This window comes from Prinia subflava, chromosome 16 (assembly GCF_021018805.1).
Source record: "Prinia subflava isolate CZ2003 ecotype Zambia chromosome 16, Cam_Psub_1.2, whole genome shotgun sequence".
Classification (NCBI taxonomy): Eukaryota; Metazoa; Chordata; class Aves; order Passeriformes; family Cisticolidae; genus Prinia; species Prinia subflava.
Window position 1 is genome coordinate 11,555,866 of NC_086262.1, and position 25,844 is coordinate 11,581,709.

The window sequence follows — 25,844 nt, forward strand, 5'->3', positions numbered from 1 at the left end:
CAGAGGGGCTTCACCTTGCTGCTAGGCTGTGGCAGCGTATCCTCATGTCAAAGTCCTCTTCATCTGAGTTTTGCTGGGCAGAGGAAGGCACCTGGGAGAAACCATCATCTTCTGAGCTGTGAGAGTCGTTCAGCGGGATGTAATCTTTCCCCTCCTGGTAGGAAGAACAGTAAATGGCCTTACAAGAAGGGGAAGACTCTCCCACAAGAAAAGGCTTTACAGGCAGAAGCTGTCAGAGCTGGGAAGGAAAATTTCTAGTTTATAAATTTTATTTTACTAGGACAGAATATCTGGCTGGAGATTTCTGTGACCTTTGTGTTAAGTAGCTGTGAATGATGCATGGAGGTGTGTGTGAGCAGGAAAACAACTGCCCATAATAATCCCATAATTCTCCAGTTTACATGGACAGAGTGCTGTGCTCCAGGGCAATGTCGTTTGTGGCTTAGTCATGCCTGTGCTGGGAACCAGTGCTGAAAGGTTAAAGTCAGAAACATCAGGATGAGACAGAACTCAAGCATTTAGCCATCATTTTCTGAAAGGGAACATCAAGAAAAAGTTAAAGTCAGAGCTGCACGCTCATCACAGTTAAATGTCCTGGTGAGTTGCCACATGGAAGTGATTAGTAATACTTTCAAAGAAATCTGTATTACTGACTTACTGTGATGTAACAGTTGTTTGCTTCACATGGCCCTGGCATTTCAATGTGAGGACAGAGTTTCAGAAACCCTGGTCAAGTCCTGGTTTTCATTATGCAGGCGTGTGGGAGGCAGAAGTGCCAGGGCCTTGACTCAGCTGAAGAATTTCAAATAATCCTTTGGGGATTAGGATGGAAGTATGAATGACGACTGAGAGGGCTCCTGCCCTGCAAGGAGCAGAGTTTTATGAGGATGCAGCTAAAAGGCTGTTGCAGAAATGAGCTCTCCAACAGCTCTGGGAAATAGACCTCTGACCCAGGAATCTCTGTTATTGGTGGCCTACACAAATGTCTTGCAATTGACTGTGGATTCAGCTCAGGGCACAGTGAGGGAGCTGCTGATGACAGAAGAAAGAGCTGTCTGGAGCAGAGCAGGGACACAGAGAGGTTTTTACCTGCTGGACATTTTCCTGAAGAAGGTTCCCCAGTATCTCCACAAGGTCAGAGAAAGTCGGTCTCTCCTTGGGGTCACCGTGCCAGCAGCTCAGCATTATACGGTAGCTGCCAAGAAGAGATGCTTGTTTTACATCACAGAAATCCCCTGCTGCCCCACTCCACAGCTCCCACCCACACAGTGCCCACTGGGACAGGCAGTTCCTGCACTGTGAAAGAAAGCTTGGCCCCCCCAGCACACTTGGACCCCCCAGCCAGGTGAACTTACTTGCAGGGTGCTGGTTTGTTATCCACTTATTATAACAGGGAACAAGGAGCTAATTCAGACCCCTCTGATACCCTTCAGAGCAGGACAGCACAGTGCTCAGACCCATCCCAGCATGGGCATGCAAGGACACCTAGAGAGCTCTGATCAGAACCCATCTCTCCAGGCAATAGCCTAGAGTGAAGGATGTGTTGGCTCATCCCCTACCCTGGCTAAAGATCTGCATCCCACAGATGGGCCTGTTTTGCTCTATGCTGGGATCTGGTAGGTTTCTGCCCTCCCACTGAGGTCTCTGCTCTAACCAATGCTGGAATCCTTGAGGTTTCTGACTCACATTTCTGCTGTGGCATACTCTGGGGCTCTCATCCTGGTACCATCTTTGAGCCTCTGGCAGAACTCCTCATTGATCTGGACTCCAGGATATGGAGATGCCCCTGAAGAAGGTTCAGAGAAGGGTGGGAACATGAAATGTGCCATCAGAAACCAGTCCTTTTGAGACTGCCCTTTTGAGACTGCCCTTTTGAGACTGCCCTTCATCCCAGAACACTAAGAAATGTGGTCACTACTCATACACAGCCCAATCCTTGGTGCTGCCTGAGTCAGGCTTCTCTGCCTCAGTGAGCTGCAGGCCACCTCTGCATGCCTGTGTCCCCATCACTCTGTTCATGGGTGGATATGTCCTCCATATTTTTTTTTGCCTACATCGCTGTTGCTTCCTGTCAGTCCTTAGATGAGCTTCAGAATGTCTGTCGTGACAGACTCACCCATAAACTGCTACGTGAGTAGAGTGTCTCCCTCAGCAGCACGAGACCCTCATTAGCACTCACCTAGTGAGAAGATTTCCCAGAGAAGGACCCCAAAAGACCAGACATCACTCTGGGTAGTGTAGACCTTGTCAAAGATGCTTTCTGGAGCCATCCACTTCAGTGGGAGACGGGCCTGCAGGAAGGAGAGGCAAGGCACAAATGTTCAATTGGGAACATGTCCCAGGACATGGAGCTCTTTTTGTAGCAAATGAGATGAAATGGATGAAAGGAAATGAGATCCAATAGTAGCCCTCCTCCTCTCTCCATGGAGGAATTGGTTAGGTCAGAGAGAGGGACAGAGACACTGAAAAGGGGATAAAAGAGTATAAGGAAAAGTAAGTTAATGACAGGATGAGGGGCAAAAGGAAGGAGACAGAGATCTGCTGGTGGAGGAGGACAGGACATGTGTCATTGGTCCAATGGCTTCTGGTCCCAGTCATGCAAGTCATTCCACTCCTCCTTTTTCATCTTTTCATCAAGAGGGCCTAATCTGTAAAGAGTTTGAGAAAATGGCACTCACACTGCCTTTCCTGACATAGTCAGGGTCCTTGTAGATGTCCCTGGCCAGGCCAAAGTCACAGATCTTTACCACGTTGTTTTCTGACAGCAGGATATTGCGAGCCGCCAGGTCTCTGTGGATGCACTGAGGGCACACAAAGAGGAAGGGGCAAAATAAGAGGGAGAGAAACCACAATCAGAAAGTGCACATCACTTCCATTTCCTCATAAACCTGAGCTGTAATGGGGGAATGGTGGAAATGGGAAGAAGCTAAAGATAAAAATTTGAAAAAGGGATGGTTAAGGAGAGGTTGGAATGCAAGAGAACTGATTTCCCAGCTTTGTGTGTACACATCTGTCTCAGATTTCCTGAGGAGTGTGAGACAGATCACTGAATCTCTATGTGTCACCTGGAAGGTGGCTGTAGTCAGGTCTCTCTAATCAGACATGCACAAAAGATCGGGTGAGCAAAGGAAAGGCTGAACTCACCTTTCGGGATGCCAGGAATTCCATACCACGAGCTACCTGGAAGCTGTAGCAGATGAGGTCTTCCATTGTCAAGGGACTTTGCCATAAGTCATCCACTGTCCAGAAGTAATAGAAAATGATAAGACAATTGGCAATCTGTTGTCCTCTTTGCCTCTCTCTGGGACTGCAGGATACAGCCAGTTTCTCAGTGAGATACAGTTAGTCCTCAGTCCTAACTGGAGTAATCAGTTGCCCTCTAAGATTTTCTGCTTAAGTGGCAGAAGGCACAAGTAAGGAGGAACCTCCTGAAGTTGAAGAGAAAGAGTCCAGCCTCCAGCACATGTCAGTGACACAGAGTTGTGGGGAACAGGACTGGAAAGGGGCTTTGAAGGTCAGCTCATTATTTCTGTCCTAGGGAGGACTCAACAAGATCCCCCTCAGTTGTCCTTTCTTCAGGCTAAAATACACAAAGGAATTTAATTCTCCCTTCTGGGTTTCTGGTGTCTATTACAAGAGACAACAGATGATACAATAGCTCTGTTCAGGGAATTGCCATGCAAAAGTGATCAGTTCCAAGGCTGGGTCCCCACTCCCCACTGATATTCCCTGCCATTCCCAAGATAGCCAAGGCTGGCAAGGTTTGGTGCCGAGGCTGCAGTGTTACCTTCCTGGATGGGCAGGGCTGTGCGGCTCTTGTGCATCAGGAAGCGGTGGAAGAGGGCGCTGTCGCTGGTCCCCGAGCGGCTCCTCCTGTCAGCCCTCACCGCCTCCACGATGGACTGCACCTGGATACGCAGCCTGGGAGACTTCTCCTGGCAAGGGACCAAACCAAAACTCTCAGCAGGCAACGCACACTGTAACCCCTGCACCCATGAGCTGCAGTCTCCTCCTGTTCTTAAACTGTAACTCTGGCCTGGAAGCCTCGACCATTGCAGAAAGGACAGGGTATTTTTGTCACATGGTCAGATCGTGTATTAGGCTGCATGTCTTCCTTCCCTAGACATGGGACAGGTCCCTAGGGGCAAAGGGAGGGACTCACCCTGTAAGGACTGAATCCTTCCCTCTTGGTCCGCAGGTAATTAGAGAGGTTTCCATACTTGCAGAACTCAACAATAACCATGAGTGGACCTGGTGAGAAGAGACCAAAGGTTATAGGGCAAGAGGTAAGGGCTCGATTTGGTCAGAATTTGCCACAACTTGTGTTATGTGCAGCCCCACTGAGCTGTGACATTTGCTCTAAGTGCACACAAACACACTAATAACTTCCCCAAAGGGGAATTTGTGATCCCACAAAGACAGCAAAAAGACACAGGACAAGCTCTGATTTTTGGGATCCCTGCTGCCCTGGGATATTTACCATTGGGTTTGGTACAAGCACCCAGTAAATTCACCACGTTGAGGTGATTCCCGATGTGAATGAGGATCTTCAGCTCTGACATCAGTGCCTTGTGCTCGCTTGCAGTAGCTCCCTCTGGAAACACACAGACCATGTCATGACACCTGCTCACAGCTTTTCACTCCCCCTCACCACCCTTCTCTAGCAGCATGTTAATGTGAGTCTTGCTGAGGAGGCTGTGACCTCAAAGCCTGGTACATTTTGTTATTGCATGTTCCCACATGAAATGTTGAGCCTTGTCTGGAGATCCCAGGATCCCTGCTGTAACACGTAGGGTGCTCGCTGTAAGTGCAGGGACCCAGAAAAAAGGACAACACAATCTGTGCCCAACAGATTTTTCTTTGTGATAGTTGTGCAGTGAAAAACATCACTTGAGACTTTCATTGAGATGCACCCGTTTGAATCTCTGCCCTTTTGGCCTTCAAACAGAGATAACAAGCCATGAAACAATTTGAAAGAAAATTAGGAACAAAAGACATCTGATTCTTTTTATCACAATTGAAGATAGGAGCTGTCTCAGCTCAAACCCAGATATCTTTTGATGATTCCTCTTCAAGAGCAAACACAATGTCATGCTCCTGCCATCTCTCTGTACTGCATCTCCTCTCAAGTGTCCAATTCGCATCAAATCTTGACCCTCTGTTTTACCCCCAGGGTGTGTTCTCTGATTTTGTGTGCCTTTTTCATACTTCTCAGCCTCCCCATATGCATTTTGTCTTACTTGAGAGTTTGAAAATTTAGCCTGAGAGACAGAAGCATCCTCTTGAGCTGCAGCTGATGGACCAGGTGAGAGCCTTGCCTCAAAAAACTGTAAAGCAACCTTACACACCAGGCTGCCCTCTGCTGTGGAGATGATCTGTACACTTACAACAGTAAATACTGTTCAGATGAGCCATGATCTGAATCTGTACAATTTCCATGTACAGGCTACTTCTGGCCAGAGACTGCCTTAGTGTTTTATTTGGTGCCAAATTACAGAATAATGTTTTGCTTGCCTGTTTGAAAGCATGGCTATAAAACATCTCACTCTGGATAGACCAGGCTTTGGCTGCAAAGCAAATTTAGCCCTCAGAGCTGGATAAGAGCTGAAACCTGCTTCCTTACCCAGCTCTGGATCTGGCCCATAAACACAAAATACAGGCACATTTGGAAGAAGGCAACTGGGAGCAACACTTCCTTCAGTGGCATGCCAAAGAGGGGCTCTGGATTCTTGTTCATCCTTTGAGACAGATTTCATTCTTTGCCTTTGCAGACAGCTAAATTTCCTTGAAAGCTGAGTTCCCCAAGTCCCCAACAGTCCTTGCTGTCTGTTCCACCACTTCAGCCTCTCAGTGCAGCTGAATGGAGCCAAAGAGGATCAACTGTGTTGAGGCCAAGAAGCCTCAACAATTAATTAAAAGACAGGCATTTACAGGGTGAATGTTCCCTGGCAGGTGCCTCATTAATTGCTGTCTACACACATTGCATGTTTTACTTCACTGTTCACATACCTTTCAGCATTTTGACTGCTACAGTCTCACAGCTGTTACTTTTATTGATCCCAAATGCTGATGCTTCCACCACCTTCCCAAAGGCACCATGACCCAGGACTTTACCTATGGACAAGGAGAGTAAATGTGAAGAAAGGCAGGTGCAGAAAAGGCAGAATAGTATGAAGGAAAACAAAAATCCCAACAGGAAATTATGGGAAGAAGAAAGAAAAAACATCATAAAGGAAAAGGAAGGAGTGGAACTTGTGCCCTTTCAGGTGGCTGCTTGCTGTGTCGGTGAGAATAAGAGAAAGGACGATGGGAGGAACTGAGACAGAGCTGGCATGGACAAAGCAAAGGAAGGAAATGGCCATGCAGAAGTGAGGGGCTGCTTGTTGCCCTCGAGCAACAAGTGGTTGTGTGTGGGAAAGGTAAACGATCCCTTGCAGCATGGCAGCCAGGACCAATGTCACTGCTCTGCACCTCAAAGGTAGTGTGCTGCCCTTTAAACTCTGCCTAACAGAGGGAAGAAGCTTCAGGTAGGTGTCTCAGCATGAGGACAATAATGGATGCAATCCTGATCCTGACTCGGGGTGCCTGCTGTGAAGTGGGCTGTTCTGTCCAGACTCCCACTTGGAAATATGGGGATGTGTTTTAAACCATGCCCAGAGGTCTTCTATTTTCAGTAATGCCTGTGTGGATACACTAAGGAAGTCTGGGCTTACAGTTGGCTCAGACCTGTCTACAGTCAGACCTAAAGAGATTTTTCCAGGCACTGCTAGGCTTTAGGGACAGCCTGGGGAAGAGGATGGTAAGCCTGAGGCAGAGAGAAAGCATTAAGTACGCAGAGGTGTGTTAAGAAATCTGAGGAGTGAGTTTGTAGGGCTGGTGGGAAGCCCTGGCTGCAGCGTGCAGTGGGAGGGAGGGGCTGTGGCTCACCTAAGCGCAGGCGGTCTCGAGGGAACTCCCACTTGCTGGAATCATAGGGCAGGTACTCGCACTGCTCCTCCAAGGGCACCTCGCCAGGGTCCATGATGATGGACAGGTAGCCTGTCTTGATGTCTGCGTGGGCCGGCTGCAGGAACCAGCCAACACCGAGGGTGAGGAAGTGCCCTCCCTGCCCTGGGTGCTGATTCCCAGATGGGATTTGGATTCTTTGCCTGTCTTGATCTGCTACCCGCTCAAGCAAAGGCCATTCCCCATCACCTCCTTTAGCACAGCCTCTACTCACCCTGTCCTCGTCAGTGAGAGCACATCACTCAGTGACCTCCTTTTAGCAGGTGCTGTCATGCAGCCCCACACCACAGCACTGTTGTGGCCCCAAGCCCTGATATGCCATCCCCCTCTGCCTGGGGCAGTGACAGTCACGTACCCTTTTGATGTTGCAAAAGATGAGGATAAGTAAGATCCAGAAGAAAACAGCAATAACTCCAGTCCCAATCAGGATGACAATCTCCACATTGGTCCTGTCATCAGAGCCTGTGGGATGGGAGGGAAATCATAGCTTCAGAGATTCCCATTCCATGCTCCAACTCAGCCATTCCTTATGGCCTGCATCAGGATGTGGGGTGACTGGAGACATGTTTGCCTGAGCTAAACATGCTTTGGACTACAGAGTCTCCTATCAGAGCACCATGCCACCAGCAAGGCCAAGGGATTTTCACTGCCTCCCACTGTCACAGGGAAGATTCATAGGAGCTTGCCCGTAACTCCTCTTCACCCCTTCACATCCCCAGGGTGTTGTGGCTGCTGGTACCTTCCACGGAGACGCTGGCTGAGGAGTTCACACAGCCCTTAGCGTTGCAGACGCTGCACAGGTAGAGCCCAGCATCCTCCTCTCTCACCCTCTGAATGCTCAGCCTCTGGTTGAAGTCTGCCAGGTCAATCCCTGTAAGGCACAGAGGGTTGTGGTGGTCACTCACAGGGAGGGAAGATTAGTACACTGGACTCAGGCTCAAAATAAGGCTTGTGCTTTTCGGCTGATTCATTTTAGATGGCAGAATATGACATTGCACCCGTTGGTAGAGGCTCTTCTCTTGATGGCCCCAGAAATATCCAGGAGGGGCCTTTCCCAGGCAGTGTAGGGAGGGTACAAATCCCTGACTGCCAAATAGGGACGATGCCAGGCATGTTAAGCTGCTGTGTCAAGTTCTGCTTCAGCTTCAGAACCTGTTCCTTTCCCTCTGCAATGTGCCTGGATCCTTTGCGTGTTCCTTCCATGAGATCTGGGTCAGTCTCTGCATAATCACAGATGCCAGGCACTGGGCTGAGAGTAAGAAAATGAATGATTTCTCTCTCCCTGCTCTCCAGCTGAATGTGCACAAGCACAGACAGTGTTGAGACAGGCCCTAGGGCAAAGACATGGCCAGTGAGACTGCATCAAGTTAAAGCAGAATGTGAATAAGACCGGGGTCTGGCTGATTCAGAGAAGGGCTGCCTTTTTCTGGACACCCAGCAACTCTGAGAACCCAGCAGTGTCCAGCTCTCCAGCTGCTGGACATACTGCCCTACCTGTGATCCACCCCCAGCCCACTGTACCTGACACTTCTTCCACCAGTTTCTCGTCTTTGTACCAGCTGATTTCAGGAACGTGGTTGCCGTCCACCTTACAGCGCATCTCTATGGAGTCGCTGACGTTCACCCAAATATCTGTCAGGTTCTGCTTGAGGCGGGGGATCTCCAGGGCTGGAGGAGCAGCACAAAGAGGAGGAGGGGAAAACGGGAAACTGATTGATCAAAAGAATATCTGTGCTCCTGGGGGGCTTTGGGTCTCTGACCCCTGCTGAAGGGTGTCTTGAGAACCCAGGTGCCCTGCCTTTGCCACCTTGAGTTTAGCTTGCATGTGTGGCTTCCCCTGGGGACGGACTGGGAAGCTGATGGCAGCAAGAGCACCAGCTCTGTCACTCCCGCCAGCCCTGTGGACCCTCACCCTGCACAGAGATGTATTTCTTGTGGCAGTGTTTCTCCCGGGTCTTCCTGTTCTGCACCTCACACACATAATCTCCCTCCTCATCCAGGGAGATGTTTGGGATGGTGAGCAGCAAGGTTGCATCGTTGGAGTTGGGCTGGAAGCGCAGCTCCCCCTGCATCTTGGTGGCATAGTGGTGGACGTTCTTACAGTCCAGCACGAGGGGGTTGCCCTCTTCATCATGGAGCTTGGAGAGGTTCAGCCGGTACCACTGCAGGTTCTCATAGGTGTAGTTGTCTGCATTGCAGCTCAGCTGTAGGTCCTGCCCCTCTATGGGCTCTTCTGAGGGCTGGGACTCAATCTCGAACCCGTCTGGAATGGCTTTCAGGAGGGAAATGAACATGTGAATGAGTTTTCATGGTTGAGCTGCCAGACACAATGAAATTGTCTCCTTGGGCTCAGCGCTCATAGATCTGCCTGTCCTCAGCCAGAGTAAAAGAAAGTAGTAAAAGAAAAGTTCTGTAGACCAGAACTGTGACATGCAGACTGCTGACAACCAGAGCTTAAGCCCAGCAAGTGCTACGGGATATGCTCAAGTCCCAGGGTGAAATTAAGTTGTGCTCACAAATGAAACCAGCCAGGGAAGTCTGAATTAGGCTGCTACTGCTCCCAGCTCAGCTGCAACATTCTGGTTTGCACACATGCCCACTTTCACATGTGCAGGCTGGACAACAGCACAGAGAGCATTACTGAAGCAGTGACTAAAGATGCTCATCTGGCTTCACAACAGCTGGTGGCTCTGACAGCACAGGTACTACCACAAGGGCCATGAGCCCAGCCTTCTGGGCTGGGAATTTTACTATGGAATTCTCATTCCATAGGATAAGCTTTTGCTGTGCCCTTGCTGGGCTCCCTGTCTCAGCAGGGACAGGCTCCTGGCAGGACGGGGTACCAGTGGCAGGAGGCTCATACAGCCCCCTATGGGCCATGACTCCAGCCCACACCGCTGGGCTCTGGTTCCTACAAACTCAGCTTCCTCCCATCACCAAAATCCCGTGGGATCACTGCAGGGGCTGGGGCCAGCGGGACCTGGCCTGGGACAGGGTCGGGCGGTGCCACTAGAGGATGCTCTTGGACTGGACACAGCCCTGGTCCAGGGCCTGAGCCAGCGGGATGTCCCCAGCCCAAGACCTGCCCAGGACCTAGACACAGGCAGTGCTGGCTCATTCCCACGTCTGCCTGCCAAACTCTGCCTGTGCTATCTGCTGCCAGGGCTTCAGGCATTTGCCACCCAGAAGAGCTCTGGGTTAGCCCTGCTTTCCTGCTGGCTTTCCAATTGCTGTTGAAGATCCTAACTGTGAATGGCAGGACCTGACAGCTCTAGGGACCTGCCTGCTTCAAGCAGAGAGCTTGGCTGGTGCAGGTGGGGGGATTTTGCAGTACTCACTGGTCACGTAGAAGTAGATCAGCCGCTCATCTCGACCCACTTTATTCGAGGCAATACACTTGTACATGGCTGAGACATTGGCCTCCTGGATGGCCAGTTTGCTGACTGTCTGATGGGGGAAGAGAACATAAGGAAGAGTTAGGAAGAGCAACAGGGAAGAGAAGTAGGATCACTGCTGCTCTCTGGCAGGTAGCTGTTGTTGCATAATCCTGGGAAAGGGTTATGCAAAACCAGACCCTTATTCTACAGACCTTTGTGTATTTCAAGTTTATCTGTTGGCTCTACCAATAACAACTTGATTTTATTCCCAATCTCTGCATCATTTTACTGAGCCCAGTCAGCATAGATGCCTCTCCATGGGAGCAAACTTCTTGTTAAGCCCCTCAGGTCACAATGGGGACAGTGCTCAGCAAGGGGGACAGTAACATGATTCAGGGCTGAGGGGATGGTTAAGCTCCTGCCAAACTTTATTTATAACAGTGGGAAGAAAGGGAAAGGACGCCAGGGCTTTGATTCCCTGAGCCCTCTGCAGTTAAGTGACTACTTAGTGTCCCACAGGGTTCAGTGGAATTTACAGGTACTTACACACCTGCAAGCACCCCTTTTATTCATAAGAAGAAATCAAACCTGTGAAAATATCCCAGCTCTCATCCCTTCAGGAAGAGCTGTCATCTTTCTTTGAATTCCAAGTGTACACAGCCACGGTCCTAAAAGCTTCCTCCTCACTCCCTCCAGCAAGTCATGATTAAGATTGGGCAAAGAGCCAGGCTGCCATCCTGGGAGCATGGACCCAGGGGATGCTGTCTCCAAATAAGCCAGGAAAAGCAGCTGGGGAATAAGGCTGCTCTCCTCCTCCTCTTGGCTCACACAGCACATATGAGCTACTAAATATGTTACAAGCACTCCCCTTAGAGGAGACTTGCAGTTTGAGGCTCCAGTTTAAATGACAAGTTAAACACATGCAGAAATCCCTCTAATGAGATGGTGTTTAAAATGCAAAATTAATGTGTTCCTACAGGGAAACTTCTTTGCCTTTACATCCCATAGACTTTAGGAAGTCTTTCCGTTCTGAGGGGCAATGTATTGAGATTGTGTTAACCAGAAGGAACAGTCATTCATTCAGTGCACACTCAACACAGCTGAAGTGACTTTATTACTGGTACTTTTGTGCATTGCCTTTTCCGTTTCTTGGGGTTATTCATACAACCAGAGTGACCCTATTGCTGGCACTTTTGTGTGCTGCCTTTCCTGTTTCTTGGGGATTTTCCTTCTAATCTGTGGTGTTATGTTTGAGTTGGGGTTTCTTGATCTGACATCATCCTGCTGCCTGCAGTGCATTGCTGTTAGGCTAAAGGCTGTGTTCTAGCCTTTGCAGATGGAATAAAAACCAGGAGGATGGTAAGAGAAGACAGGCAGAAAGGACAAGGAGAGAGAGAGAAAGCAGATTTTAGGATGTAGCATCCCACTGTAAATGGAAGAACTCTTTCTCCCAAAGCTCTTGCACATCTGTAGGGATGCACAACCTCAACTGAAGCTCCAGGACAGTTACAACCAAACAGATGGAACAAGAAAGACACAGCTGAGGAACAGGAGAAAGAAAATGGGGAAAACAGGAAAAGATCAAAAAGGACCAATACAAGTGTAGTGGGACACAAGGGCTTCTCACCCAGGAGCTCCCACCACCCCTGCTTGTGTCCCTGGGGAACATCAATCCCTCACTGCCCCTTCAGCTGCTCTGGGAGGAGAATCATTTGCCCTTGCCACTCTTTTGGCAGAGTGATGAACTCCCGACCAGGCCAGGGGACGGGAAGTGCCTTTAGAGGTGTGTAGGAAAACAGGAAGTGACTTTCGGAAACAGGGGCCCATTTGTTTGTTCTGCATCCCTCTGTGAGCGGCTGGTGCCCGACATCAGTGGGGACAGGAACCTTGTCATGGCTCAGACCTGACACTCATGGCTGCCCGGGAGGCAGAAAGAAACAGGCAGCAGGCAGGTCACACTCTGCAACGAGGGAGAGATGTTCCTCCAGAGAGGAAATGCTGTGATGGAGAAGTGGCTTTGTGGAGCGCACGTTGCTCCCACTCACAAAGATGCAGTGGATGGATGCCAGCTTCTCCAACCCACCCTCACCCCACCAGGATGGGGACAGCTGCATGAAATGCCCCACCAGAGCATGCACCTTCCCAAGGCCAGAGATTTCCTGGTCAGTTTGTGACTCCTGCTCTCCTGTCCACGATGCTCTGCAGGGTTTGGTTCTCACAGCTCATGCAAAATGCTCAGAAATGGCTATGGAAGCCCCCACAGCACCTGTCTCACCTGTCTTTCCTAGCTGGATGCCCTGTGTTCAGTAACAATCCATGAAATCCCTCCTGTGCAGCCAGCCCCAGTGGGAGCCTCTCTGGACACAGGGTAATTTCTCAGAGATGACAGCTCTCCCTCGCCCTGGGGCTGCCTGGTACTGCGGAGCCCCGGGGCTGGGAACTGCCACTGAGGGTTTACTTTAGAAGCAGAGGTGTGAAGCCCTCCCCAAATCTGTCTCTGCCGGGCCCCTTTCCAGGCCACTTTTCCTGACTGATTGCAAAGGAGTCCCGTGCCCATCTCCAGCTCCCTGTCCCAGGACGGGTTTGGAATACAGCCTCACCTTGTTCCGCCCCTCCACGGACTCCACCCAGGTGTCGATGCTCTCGATGGGGTTCACGGCGTCCTGCCGGGACACATCTTTCCAGTCCTTGCACTCGGGCATCCTGTCCCGCTGGTGGCGCCTTGCTGCCCGGTGCCTGCTATGGCTAATCCAGCAGCCAGGGACGAGCAGGGGAAAGAGGAGAGAGGCAGGGAGAGGGTTAGCTGGGAAAAAGGCAGCAAAAGCAGCTTTGTGTCAGAGAACTGATGATCCTGTCCTATAACTCTGCAAAAATTCCTGGGTCTTTCAGCTACACAATTTTGTTGTGTTTTGTCAGTGAGGCAAAAATTTGCAGGTGTGAATAAGTGAATAATTTGCAGGTGTCCTGAGCAGTGTCTTCACCTGCAGGCATGGGGCTTCATCTTTCCTTGCTAAGGGTGGAGAAAGGCAGGGTGAAGTTGATTCTCATGTCCCTAGGGCAACTCTTGATGTCATTTTGCTCAGACCAAGGCCTTAAAGCCCTGCTGGGACTGAGAGTCAGGGGTGTCACTGACTGGCTGGTGCTGGTCTGGAGAGCAGATGGTGAAACAAGGGTGCAGCACCCAGGGGTGATCCTGCTGCCCTCAATTCAGCAAAAAACAGGAGATACACCTCCCAAATAGAGGTGCTGCTGGTGTCTCACAGGGGAATGATGGTACCTCTTCAGGCTGAGACAGATGGGTGGGAAGAAGTACCCAAATATGTCAGGGACCTGGGATGCAGCAGGCTGCAGGAAATGAAATGTGGGTTGGGGTGGAAGATGGGAGGGTCTACCCAAAAATGTGGGTTGGGATAGAAGGGAGAGGCTTTGGATAACAGGGAAACAGAGGAAGCTAAGGGCACAGGAGCTGTAGCAAAGGTGTGTGCTGGCAGTGTGGGGCAGAGCATTTGGCAGGGCAAACACTGGTGAGCTCTGTAAACAACAGGAAGCTAGAAAGAAGCCTCCTGCATCCTCTGGAGCTGTGCTAGGCTGAAATATGGTGGCCTTGTGAGACAGTGCTCATAATTCATGGGCCCCTCTGCTTCCTGACAGGGCCACAGTGCACTTGCATGCGATGAAAAGCTCTCTGGCGTCCCTGGCTTGGCAAAAGTCTGTGGGATCTTGGCTTCCTCCAGGCACCCTGATGTACTCCGCCCTGACTTCTTTGGCTACAACTCCCCAGCATCCCTTTTCCTCCTTCAGTGAGGCTGTCCTTAAAAATACCACTGTAGCCCTGCCTGATGCTGCCTCAGCTTCCCAGGGCACAGGGACGCTTCCCAAACATACCCTTCCTGCCTACCTACTGCCCTGCTGGCAAATCATCCCAGCAGCTGGCAGAGATCTGGCACTTCCCAAGGATTTAGCAATGCTTCCCCACAAGTAGCAGCTGCCTATGAGCACTTTTGCTTCCACCATTACCCAGAAGACAAAGCACAGCAAAGTCAGGGGGCAGTAAAGTCAGGGCAGGAATGGTGTGAGCCCCAGCTGCTGTCTTGGGATCTCACCAAGGGGCTGTGAAAATTTCTCCTGCAATCTGCCTCAGTTTCCCCATTAGCACAGAGATCAGTAGTTTCACTGCAGGTGCTGTCAGGTGTGGCTGGGCCATGGACATCCACTGACAGATGCAGGTGAGGATGCAGAGGATGCTGTGGAAGCTGTTGGTGTCTGGGATCACCAGCCTGGGCAAAGCTCCCAGACAGACAACAAGTGTCTCCACTCTGCCTTTCCTCAAGGAGCCACATTGTGGGTGGGAAAGCAAAACCAAGACAGGGCTGGGGGCACAGCCATGGTCACAAGAAGCCCATAACACCATGATGGTGAAAAGACACAAGTGTTGGAAGAAATGGCACTCACAGGCTGCGTCGGGAGAACATCCGACAGGGCATCCATGGCCTCCACTGCCACTGGATCACCTCTGGTGCTGGGATGCCATAGACAGTGCAGGTGAGGGCCTGGGGGCTTCTCTTGGAGTAGATGCTTGGGGCAGAGGCCTCCTTCTCATGGATGCGTGGCGGAACTGCAAGGATCAGAGTGACATTGTGAGCAGCTGCAGGCCCAGCCACTGCACCCCCAGGCCTGGCACAGCCCTCCCCAGGCCCGCTTATAGACAGCCTGGGTACTGCAGCTCTGGCTCTCAGGGCAACTCAGGCACAGCAGGTCATACTTAAGCAGATTCAAGTGACATCGTTTCTCCTTTCTCTGGTGAGTGGAACTGTCTGGATGCTGCAGGGCTCAAAGCACAGGGCCACAGAGCCTGCTGGAGACACATCTCCAGGCAGCAGTGCCCCTCCAGCACTTTTTTAGCTGGCATCTGTTTCTAGCATGACTGCAGTTTCTGCTGCAGGAAAACTCCATAGGGGCTTCCCACTCAGAGGAACTACTCCAGATCAAGGCTTCATTTGTGTGGCAGCTGCCCTGCTCTCAAGTCCACATCAGTCAGGGTCACCCTCAGCAGCATCTCCAACTGCAATTGGGAAGTGGCCCCTGAGCAATGACATATCCTGCCCAAAGTGAGGGAGCCAGGAACAAAATTGTGCCATGGGGGAGGAAGAGGTGATGTAGGTACCAACTGCTTTAGGACAGCAATGGGGACTTGGTCTCAGAGCAGCCCAAAGGCTGGTGCCATGGGCTCAGCACTCTCCCCCAGCTCCAGCCCCAGCCCCCCTTACCATTGACAATTAACTGGAGGCTGATGTGCTTCTCCAGCCCCGCCAGCCTGTTCCGCAGAACCAGCGTGTATGTCCCAGCGTGCTGCTCCGACACATCCTTGATCTGCATTGAAGATTGAGATTGCTTGGGAATTAGCTTTCCATCCTTGTACCTGCGGGGAGGCAGAGAGAAAATGCAGCCATGGGGAGGAAGTGTCCCACTGGCAGCTGGGCAAAGGGTTTTCTCCCCACAAGAGTGCAGTCAGGGTGCCCCTTGCTAGCACTGAGGACCTCTCTGGAGAGACCCCTGGGCCTTCCCTGGACCCAAGTTATGGGTCTGCACATTGTGTCATATGGATGTGTGTGGGGTTGGGCTGTTGTAGCTCTGCCCTAGTGAGCAGTGAGTGGTGCAAGGCTCCTGTCTCCAGTCAGCTCTGATGGAAGTGCAGCATAATGAGGTGCACAACCCATCCCACTACCTTGTTCCTCTGTGATCACCACAGCAGAGGGACAAGAGAGACAGCTCCTGTGGGAACTCCACTTGGCCCCTCCAGCCAGTGCCGAGCTGCCAAGCCAGGCTGTGCAGCCGAGAGCCAGGACATGGGAGAAATGACCCCCATGGGTGGAAAAAAGTGACATTTAGGACAATCTTGGAGACAGAGGGACCTAGCAAGGAAGCCAGGCTAGGCTTCCCCATTTGGCAGAGAACAGGAGGAGAGGAGAAGGCGGCTCAAGCTAAGAAAGGTTAAGTTACCACTGGAAGTCTGGTGGGGGGTAAGCCACGACTTTCACTGGCAGCTTCACAGCTTCGTCTCCTGCAGTGGCTTCTATCACTGGGCCCTTCCTCCACTCCACAGTGATGAAGGGCTTTTCTGCAAGGAAAAAAGGGACCATGGAGGAGAACTCAAAGAGACAGGGTGTCACAAAGCTCTGCTGCTCTCCACACTGCATGACAGTGCAGCTGAGATCTTGGCAGCTGAAGAGCTGCCTCTGTCTCCCTCTTGGCAACCATTGGTGATGCAGGAAGGCTGGGCTGCCCTGTGACCTTCTGCTGCAAAGAAATAGCCACTGAAAGCAGATGGTGCCTTGTGCACCTGCAGCTGGTACCCCTCAGGCCAGCCATGGCACAGGGGCACTGCCACATTTGCCACAGGGCTGCAAGATGTGTGCCCTGCCATTCCACTGCATTTGGGCCAGTTTGGTGTTGGCATCTCTCTCCCTCCCTTATGGGACCTTGCTGAATGTGACTCTGCTCCCAGCATGGTGCTGGGGCACAGGAGGGCTGAGGGGCTGGAGGAGGGCTGGGTTTCACTAAAGCAGAGTGGATGGAGGTTTAGGAGCCACTCTGCCCAAGCAGTCTGGGGCTGGCTCTGCTGCAGCTGGGCTCTGTCTGTAGCTCTGCAGGGCACTGGCAGGTGCCATACCGTGCACAATGACATCAGTGCTCTCCTCCAGCATCTGGGCACCATTGGTGGCAGTGCACGTGTACTTCCCCAGGTCCTGCTGGCTGACATTGTGGAGGGTCAGGATACTGGAGAGCTCCGTGTGCGTCTGCACGGAGCGGCGCTCAGACTCGATCACTGCTCGCTGTGTCTGTGGGAGATGGCAGAGAGAAGGAGATGAAACACAGCAGTGGGATGGGGCTGTGTGGATGGGCTCCTCACAGCTCTGATTCCTGATTCTCAGTGCTTGCCTCTACCTGGACAGGTTTCTGCACAACTGACTGCCATGCTCAGGGATGGAAGGACTCATGTTCTGTGTACTGACTGCCTGGGGCTGGGGTCAGATCTGAGCATGTTTTTCTCTTGTAGCCCAGGAACCAGGCTGGGAGCCCCATGAACTGAGTGATGTTCTCAAGGGATTCCCCTGTCTCACCATTCAAAAAAGCCAGAGGATACAAGAGGGGGAAAACACAGTGGGGAAGGGACTACCTCACAGGCTCTTGGTAACAAGGGCTCTATGGTTAGAGCAGCTCCTTTTAAATCAATCACATTTGGTCTGGACATGCACTGCTGAAAGTGAAGCCAGTGTTTTCCCAAGAACCCCAGAGCAGTGACACCTTGGCCAGGAGGGAGCTTTCTGCCAGGGTAAGGGGTCTTCCTTCTGTCTGCTGCTGCAGAAGAAAAAAATGGGAAAACCCTCTGACCAAGATGTCCAGGGCACAGCATGGTTAGGATTATGAAGCAGAGCCCTGGCAATGATGTGAAGAACCATGAAGGGTCAGGAGGGGGTGACACAGAGGGAAACAGTTCAGTGCACAGGGAGGTGCTCTGTTTGCTGGTACCTGTTTGCCAGGGTAAGTCCACTGGAAGTGGACGCCAGAGTTGAACTCAGCCCACACTGTGCAGTTCAAGACCAGCTTCTCTCCCACTAGCAGCTCCATGGCTTTCTTGGGATACAGCTGGATGTCATACAGCTCACTCCCTGATGCAGAAGAGGGAATGAAAAGACATTTCTGATCTAGTAACTCTTTGACTCAGACTGTGCAGTTACAGGAGGTTTGGGAGTGACCTCCTGCTGCATGGTGTATCTCTGACACACAGTAAAAGAGATATAAACACCATGCAGAGTCTGTGTAGCTAGAGAGGACCATAACAATCCCATGAACCACACTGATGGACTTCAGAGCCACCCAAACTGCTTCCCTGAACCTTCCCAAATATTCACCTGCTATATGGATGATGAAGAAATTGGATTTGAAGACCTTCTTGTCGATTACAGTCTCACAGTGGACATACAATAAGTCCCTGACCAAGTGTGTGGGTACCTGCATTCCCTTCTTGTTGTCCCAGAAAGTGCTTTTCCCGTCAGGGTGGATGAAGAAATTTTGCTGGAAAAATCAACATTTTGCCAACTGAAATCAGAGGGTAACAACATTCCCAGTCCACCCCTCCCAGGTTTATGCTGGCTAACACATCCCTGTTGTGGGAAGAAATGATGCAGCATCACACTGTGCTGGCCTCCTGCCCTCTCCCCTCAAGGCTTTGCCATCTAGGAATCGTGGCCTCCCCTCTACCCCGAGTAGCCACATCCTGCACCATGAGCCTCCCCATCTGCAGAGTGGGCCAGAGACTTCCAGGAATGGAAATTTCTAGAGATAGCTAAGGAAACTGATGCTGATGTCCCAAACATCAGCCCCACTGGGATGAGTGCTGACCTTGGGTAGTGTCCTTCCCGGGCAAGGGAAAGGCCCCTGGCCCCCAGAATGTCCCTGGAGGCCTTTGTACAATAGTAACACTCATCCTGGAAGGATGTATTTGCATTGTAAAAAAAAAAAAAAGGAAAAAAAAGCGCAAACTGATAAGAGAGATGTTTTTACTCATGAGCCCCAGGGCTGCAGCCTCCTCCCTTCTGGGGATGCTGACCACCTAGAGGGGTGTAGATCACAGAGATGAGGCCAACAGGGGATGCTGTGGGGAAATGGGTTTAAAACAGTCTTGTTTTGTTTCATGGAGCTCCAGGGAAGAGAAGCAAGGTTGGCAGGAAACCCGTGGGGTCTGCCCAAGGGAACTGGACAACACAGCTTCAACTAGCAAATAAAACGAGGAAGCCAGTGGCTTGTACTTTCCATGGAAAATGTATCCCATGCATTTTCCTTTCCTGGCAGTGCCTGTCATGCTTCCACTCAGGAATTACAAATGCAGAACAAATGCAACACATCTCGGTCCAGAGCCTCCCAGCAGCCGAGCTCTCACCGAGGTCAGAGTGACGTTAAGGTCTGGGATGGACACAAGGCATGGTACCCAAGTGTTCTCCTTCTTGCTGATGAGGAGGGTCTCTGGCTTGTTGATAAATGGCTGTTCAAAATCTGTAGAAGAGATACAAGGAGAACAACTACTAACAAAGGGGAAAAAAGCTGGGAGAAGGCAACAACCAGTAGAAAAGGAGGCTTTCTGAATTTCCCTAACATAGCACAAGCTTCACAGAGGGAGCGGTGTTGAGCTGCTCAGTCCCATCTGCCACATGTGACAGTCTTAGGAGACACCTGGAGCTTGGGAATACAAAGGCAGCCTGCTCCTCCGCACCAAACACAGCACTGGTGTGACATTTGGGCAGTGCGGGAAATGACCTCCCCTTTCCTGGAGCCCTCAGGGGCTCTGCCGGAGCCTGACCCGTTGTGAAAGCCGTGCGGGGTGTCCCTGCCCAGCTGGTGGCTGTGTCCCTGCACAGGGGGCTGCAGGGGCCGTGCTGCCCTGGTGCTGCGGCCGGCAGCGCGACCTTCCCGGGTGAGGAAATGCCCGGCAGCGCAGTGGAATGCAGATGTCATCCTGCAGCCATCCCCGCCGGCAGATAAACACATGAGCTGAGCTTTCCAGGGCTGCCACCCCACTGCCGCCCAACTGCTGCAGGCACAAACATCGACAGGAAGAGCAAAACCACCCAAAAATAATTGCTTTGAAATGACTTTGCAAGGCCAGGGATGTTACACTAAACTCTGTGCGGAGCCAGTGTAGAATCAGCAGTGAGCTAGGCTGACTAAACGGGATGAAGACAAAATTGGAAGAGACAAAGAATTGTGAGGCTGCTTGGTGGCTTCAGTGACATGATTTATTCTGTACTATCAGCCCCTGCCTGCCCTTTTCTGCAGGGTTTTATGCCTCATGGGATGCTCTAAATAGAGACTGGTTCCTAGTGTCTCAAAAGCATGGTGTTGCCAGCATCCCTCCTCTGCAAGTGTCCATCCAGCACATGGTCATGATTTGCTTTATTCATGGAAATTGTCCCCTGGGTAAAGGGGACCTTGTAAGGGGGTGATGGATCTCCTTCTGGGAGACACGGGCTGCCTCAGAGCACTGCTAGGGGAGATTTTACAGCTTTTGCTACACTGGAATCAGACCAAATGATCCCAGTGGCCTACATTTCGTTTTATTCACCTGTGTTTCAGCTAAACCACTGATTTCAAGGGAGTGTAGCATGAGGACATCCATCTATCCAACCTGAGATTCTTTCCCTCTGATACCCAGCCCCTAAAGAGATCATCTAAAGGGACAAATCAAAGATGAATTTGGAAATGATCCTCACTTGGGGATTCTGTTGTTCAAATCACGTTGGGTCCACCCCAATCCAACCCAGTGCTCCCACAGTCAAGTGCATAAACCTTTAATTTTTGATTTATAAAGCTGCTGCTTCAGTGATAGTCATGCTGCAAAGGCCTCTCCTCTGTGTGAAGCACTTTTTCTGAAGTGTAGATGAAACAACTCACACTCAAGGAACTGTATTGGTCAGCTCTTAGGAACACATGGATTGCTCAGAGAGTTATCTTTATTTCCTGGGGTTTTTTGCTGCCACAGGATTGCTGACTTCTGAAATCACAGATTTGTTTCCCAGTGTGAACATGTTCCTCATTCCTCTCCTGAACCCTGGGCATGTGGAGAAGGAGGAGCTGCTCAACTGCCAGAGGTGAGAGACAATGAGGACCCCTTCAAGCTCAGATGGCAGCCAAGAACTGATTTACTGGGCTGGTCCTGCTGCCAATGAGCTTGTGATTCATGCACTAACTCCCCTCTCTGAAAACATCACAAATTTCCTTAAGGCTGCCTTAATGGGTGGGATGGGAATAATTTAGAATCTTCTTCATTAATACATGTTAAGCTTTATGAGATGTGGGCTGTACAAAGCCTATCCTACCCTGATGAGGCATTCTGTGTCTCTAGTGCTATCTGTAGTTGTAGCAAAATACACACCTAACTAGAGAGGGAGACACATGCTTGGAGAGTTCATTTAAGAACTGAACTGCAGGTAAAATACAGAAGAACCCACTTTTCCAGGCAAGCACACATATTTTTTTCCTGGCAATTTCACCAAGCTCTTAACATGAGAAATGAGCTTGATGGATAAATCTGTGGTCTGATCATCCTGTCTCCAAACATCCCCAACACTTACATCAGCCCTTCCAAGCTCTCCAGGGACAGTCTTACATTGCAGCCCAGTTCAGCAGGAACACTCTTTATCTGAATGTTCTGCAATGGCTGTGCTTACTATATGCCTGGGTTTTCCTGACATGTCCCTTCTCCTGCCTGAACGCCTGTCCTGTCTGGAAAGGCAGATTCTGAGGCGTTCTAGATGCTTGATAACCATAAGAGGGGACAGCCTGATTGGACTGAGTATGAACATGTGCTGTGTAGCCATGTGCATACATGTGCTCTCCTGAGCTGCAGAGAGGCTGGAGGTGAGAGAAGGTGGATCAGGGGGCAAAGTGACATTTGTTGGATCACAAAGAAAATCAGTTCTTGCAAAAGCACTCCCTGCATGTCAGCTTGTGGGGTTGTACTCATTTTCAGTGTCTCTAAGAAGCTCTCTGCCTCCATCCTGATACAACCCTGTAGAGTGCCTGAACACCCCTGTCCAACTCACAGATGTCTGAAATCCAGGCAGGCTCTGTCCTGTTTTAGGGTGGGCAGCATAGCCCATGGAAAGAGGAAGCAATTGCCCAAACAGGCTTCAATTCCTCTCTAACAGCTGCCCAGCTTTTCTGATTTGCCCTGCATTTTTCTCTGCATAGTTGCAGAGGCAAAACTGGCTTTGCCCTGGGACTTCTGAAAAATGCATCTTCTATGTCATGACCTGCCTGGCTCGTGACAACTGCACCAACTAATAAATGGGGGTGGAGAGAGAAATAGCTCAGCCAACTGTTTCCAGGGGACAGAGTTCATTTATCTTGCTGGAGCCTGCTGTGATCTGGGGGGGAGATGACAGAGGAGAAACCCCTGGGACACAGAGATGCTGAGTATTGGCCCTGCAGCCAGTCCCAAAACTGAGGTTCCAGCCCTAAGCCTGGTGAACATCCCTCCTCTGCCAAAATACACCTCATAGCCCTGCCTGCATGGGCAGCCCCTGCACAGTGTGGAGAGGAGCATCTGGATCTGTCACTGTGGAGCAGCTCAGGCTATTAGGTCTGGGAACAGGCTGCATGCACAGTGGGTGTTTGTACCACTCATCCTCTCCCTCTCAGTCTCAGCTTTATGAAACACTACTCCTCCTGGCCACCAGGATCTCAGGGAGCTCCCAGCTGCCCAGAAGATAACTCCTGTGCATTTTTTAGTGGTGGGGCGTCTCTGAGGCCAGGCTCTCCTTGAATTCCTGCATTCCAGCCTGGCTGGAGCGATGCCCCCAGGATGGGACATAATTGAATCCCAGGCACTGCTGCCATGGACGGATATTGGTCTCCTGCAATTCCAGGGAACCAGCCCTTGGCCCCCTCCCTGAGGCTGCAGCAGCCACGCTCTGCCCTGGGAGGCACACTGAGATGTTTTATCTTTCAGATATTATGTTGGTGCTACCGACAGCTCTTACCTCTCACAAACACGTAGGTGCTGACTGCTGTGGTGCCCTCGATTTTGGCCTTGATGTATTTGTAGTAGCAGTGGTAGTACCCCGTGTCGTTGGCCTGCGCCTCCGTCAGCACCAGCGCCTTGCAGTACGGCTTCGTGCCCGTCCCCTCGCAGTCTTCCTCCTGGATTGCCCGGCCACTGCTGGGGGCTGCTGAGGCCACCAGCTCAGCCTCCTCCTTCCCAGCAGGATCCACCTTGCCCCCTGGCCACGACCACTCCAAAGGGTGCTGGCCCCTAGACGTGGGCAAAAAGCAGCGTTAGCTTTGGGCTGAGCGTGGTGGTTTTATTGCCCTGTGTGCACACCTGCAGGTGGCCCAGCCAGCCACCAGTCTGGGGCTGAGGCATGGAGGAATGGCCATCCTCCGAGGGAACAAACAGGCACAAGGAAATGGCAACCAGATTCCCTAAATGCTGGGCAAGCAAAGGCTCATCTCCTTCCCCTGACCACCTCTCTGGCCATGCTAAGCTGTAAGATATCAGCCCGCTCACAAGCAGGCCCCTCTGTCCCATGGCACTGTCCTACTGAATGCCAGGACAGGGAAACACACAGGGCCCTGAGGAAAAGGTTCCATTTATTTTCTGTTCCCTCTCATTATTAAAAGGGTCCAGAGCTATTAGGGAAACACATGGATGTGATGATTTCCCTTGGCTCTGTGTAGCTGCTGGCTGTGGCTCATTGTGTGATGAATGGAGTGGGAAGAAGAATGGGGGAAGGAGAGCAGACTGGAAAGAAAGCAAGAAAGAGAAAAGCAGGAGGGAGTCAGGGATAAAAGACAGCAAGGGGAAAACAAGAGGAGGCTCAGCTGACTCCTTCTGGCCAGCTGCCAGCTGTTTCCTTCCCCGTTGCTGTGGGAGGGGGTTCCCCTTGCTCTGTAGATCACCCTTCAGCCCCCCTAAACCTCTGCCGCCCCTTCCCACCTCTGCAGAGACACTGAGCTGCACACACCTCTCTGATGGCATGGCCACAAAGCCTGTTCACCAGCAACCCAAAGACAGACAGAAAAGTCCAGGAACTCAAGAAACCCCCAGACAGAACGTGCACGTGTGTATTTATATATAGCTGAGGATCTCCAGAGAGGGAGCTTGCATGTGCACACACGTGCCACCACAGCTTGTTATAACTGCACTTGTTTACTACAAACAAAACAAGCTTTTATTCCACACTGGAAGTTTCCTTCTGTGAAATCAGAGCCCTTTTCAGAGGAAGGCCTAGCCCCCACTTGAATGTTTGCCAGATAGCTGAAAGTCACTTAAGTATGTGCAGAAAAAGAGAAACGGGAAAAAAGAAGGCATCGTAAGAGACAGCTGTGGGGTAAAAATGGCCTTTTGTTAGCACCATTGGCTCTGTGAGGGGAAACTGGGTTCATCTATTATGCAAGTTGGGAATAGACATGTTGGCACATGCAGCTCCTCTGCCCAGGCAGTCCGTGGGTAGATGCTTTTAAGCACAGGCAGACTGTGACCATCACCAGACAGCAAGAGACAGCGAGGAGGAAGAGAGATAAGGTGCCATTGGAAGGCACAATGGCTCAGACACAACGAAGACAGGATTTCTGTCCAAACATGGGGGAAAGACCTGCTCCTTTTTGTTTGTCTTCAGCAGCTGATTTATCTTCCTGCAGGCTTTGCTCTCTTCCAGCTCGCTGCAGATGAGTTTGGAGAGAGTGTGCTGCACTCTGCCCGTGTGGCCAAGCACAAGGGCTCTGGAGGCAGTGAGGAGCCCTTGGGGACAGCAACACAGCCCCTCTTACCCAGCTCAACCTTCTGCTTTCACTAAAAACACCATCAGTGCCTGAGGCAGGACTGTAAGTATAGCTCTGGCAGCTTGTGTTCATGAAGCACAGGCAAGCTTCTCCCAAGTACCAGAGTCTCACAAACACTTCAATAAAAATATGAACTGAATTTTGAGTTTTTCCCATCCTATTGATGCACATGGAAAATAACAGTGAAACTTATCACTAAACCAGGAACACCTGGTGGCCTCTGCCATAGCTGTTGCTGCTGTGTCCACAGCCCCACTACACTGGTGCAGACCATGGGGCTGTCCTTGCTTTCAGCCCAGAGCTGAGAGCTTCAGACCAGGCATTTTTGGCACTCCACTTGGAGCAGGGTAATTGTAAAAGTCTCCAGCGTTTCCGCTTTCTGTTTGTTTACCTCCTGAGATTTTCACACATTATCAGATCCACTTGTTTCATTAACCATCAAGGCCTGCAGTAGGTGAGTGACATGTATTTATATAAACCTGGATGGGCCAGTGCACACAGAAATGCTGACCAGCCCATGGGCAGCTCAGCCCAAGCATTCCTTTTAGATGTGCTTTCATTTCCTTTCATATGTCCACAAGCTTGGTGGGAGCACAGAAGGTGTGGGCATTACTGTGAATCCAAGTTAGTGGCACTGGTGTGTTAAGAGGACCAGAAGAAGGCAGGAATGAGGGCAGGGCAGGCCAGGCTCACGTGGATTTACTTCTGAATCTACCCTCTGCATTTGGAGAAGGGTCCAAGCAGCAGTTTTGGATAGCTCCCTCTCTCCTATCTGTCACCTTCCAAGATTTATTCCCAAGTTGTTTTCTTTCAGCTTGGTGATAATGTGCCTCTTGGCAATGGAGCCTGCTGATGCCAGCTGGAAAAAATGCACTGTAGTCTTCTCCACAGCTGTTTTCCTCAATCTTTTCAGGATAGATGCTCTTTAAGGGAGATGTTGCAATTGGCACCCCTCTTCTTCAATCTTCTTTGAAACTCCTATGCGTGGTATGAGGGCAAAGCTGGTTGTGGCTTTGGGGCTTAGCTGGGATAAATCAGATTCCCCTCAGCACCATGGAGGATGTTCACAGCAGCCACACACGTGTAGGAGAGAGCAGCAGGTGCTGTGTGTTCCTGGACACC

General features: G+C 51.0%; 1 protein-coding gene across 3 annotated transcripts in view; it reads right to left on the reverse strand.

The window, feature by feature from the left end:
- The window catches only part of FLT4 (fms related receptor tyrosine kinase 4), a 57,253-nt gene that overhangs the window by 6,898 nt on the left and 24,511 nt on the right, over positions 1-25,844 (reverse strand). For 2 of the 3 annotated variants that reach the window (XM_063413494.1, XM_063413492.1), the window contains exons 3-27: positions 22,922-23,193; positions 19,324-19,436; positions 18,296-18,458; positions 17,913-18,052; positions 17,053-17,221; positions 16,383-16,500; positions 15,650-15,801; positions 14,835-14,997; positions 12,983-13,127; positions 10,344-10,452; positions 8,918-9,277; positions 8,527-8,673; positions 7,745-7,876; positions 7,361-7,467; positions 6,928-7,063; positions 6,010-6,114; positions 4,481-4,594; positions 4,163-4,251; positions 3,788-3,935; positions 3,145-3,239; positions 2,679-2,801; positions 2,180-2,291; positions 1,687-1,786; positions 1,090-1,195; positions 15-154 (exon numbers count right to left, since the gene is read on the reverse strand). In XM_063413494.1, coding sequence (XP_063269564.1) covers positions 15-154; positions 1,090-1,195; positions 1,687-1,786; positions 2,180-2,291; positions 2,679-2,801; positions 3,145-3,239; positions 3,788-3,935; positions 4,163-4,251; positions 4,481-4,594; positions 6,010-6,114; positions 6,928-7,063; positions 7,361-7,467; positions 7,745-7,876; positions 8,527-8,673; positions 8,918-9,277; positions 10,344-10,452; positions 12,983-13,127; positions 14,835-14,997; positions 15,650-15,801; positions 16,383-16,500; positions 17,053-17,221; positions 17,913-18,052; positions 18,296-18,458; positions 19,324-19,436; positions 22,922-23,193 — 3,558 coding nt within the window. The remainder of the gene's footprint in view (positions 1-14; positions 155-1,089; positions 1,196-1,686; positions 1,787-2,179; positions 2,292-2,678; positions 2,802-3,144; positions 3,240-3,787; positions 3,936-4,162; positions 4,252-4,480; positions 4,595-6,009; positions 6,115-6,927; positions 7,064-7,360; positions 7,468-7,744; positions 7,877-8,526; positions 8,674-8,917; positions 9,278-10,343; positions 10,453-12,982; positions 13,128-14,834; positions 14,998-15,649; positions 15,802-16,382; positions 16,501-17,052; positions 17,222-17,912; positions 18,053-18,295; positions 18,459-19,323; positions 19,437-22,921; positions 23,194-25,844) is intronic. The other variant, XM_063413495.1, reaches the window with a different exon arrangement.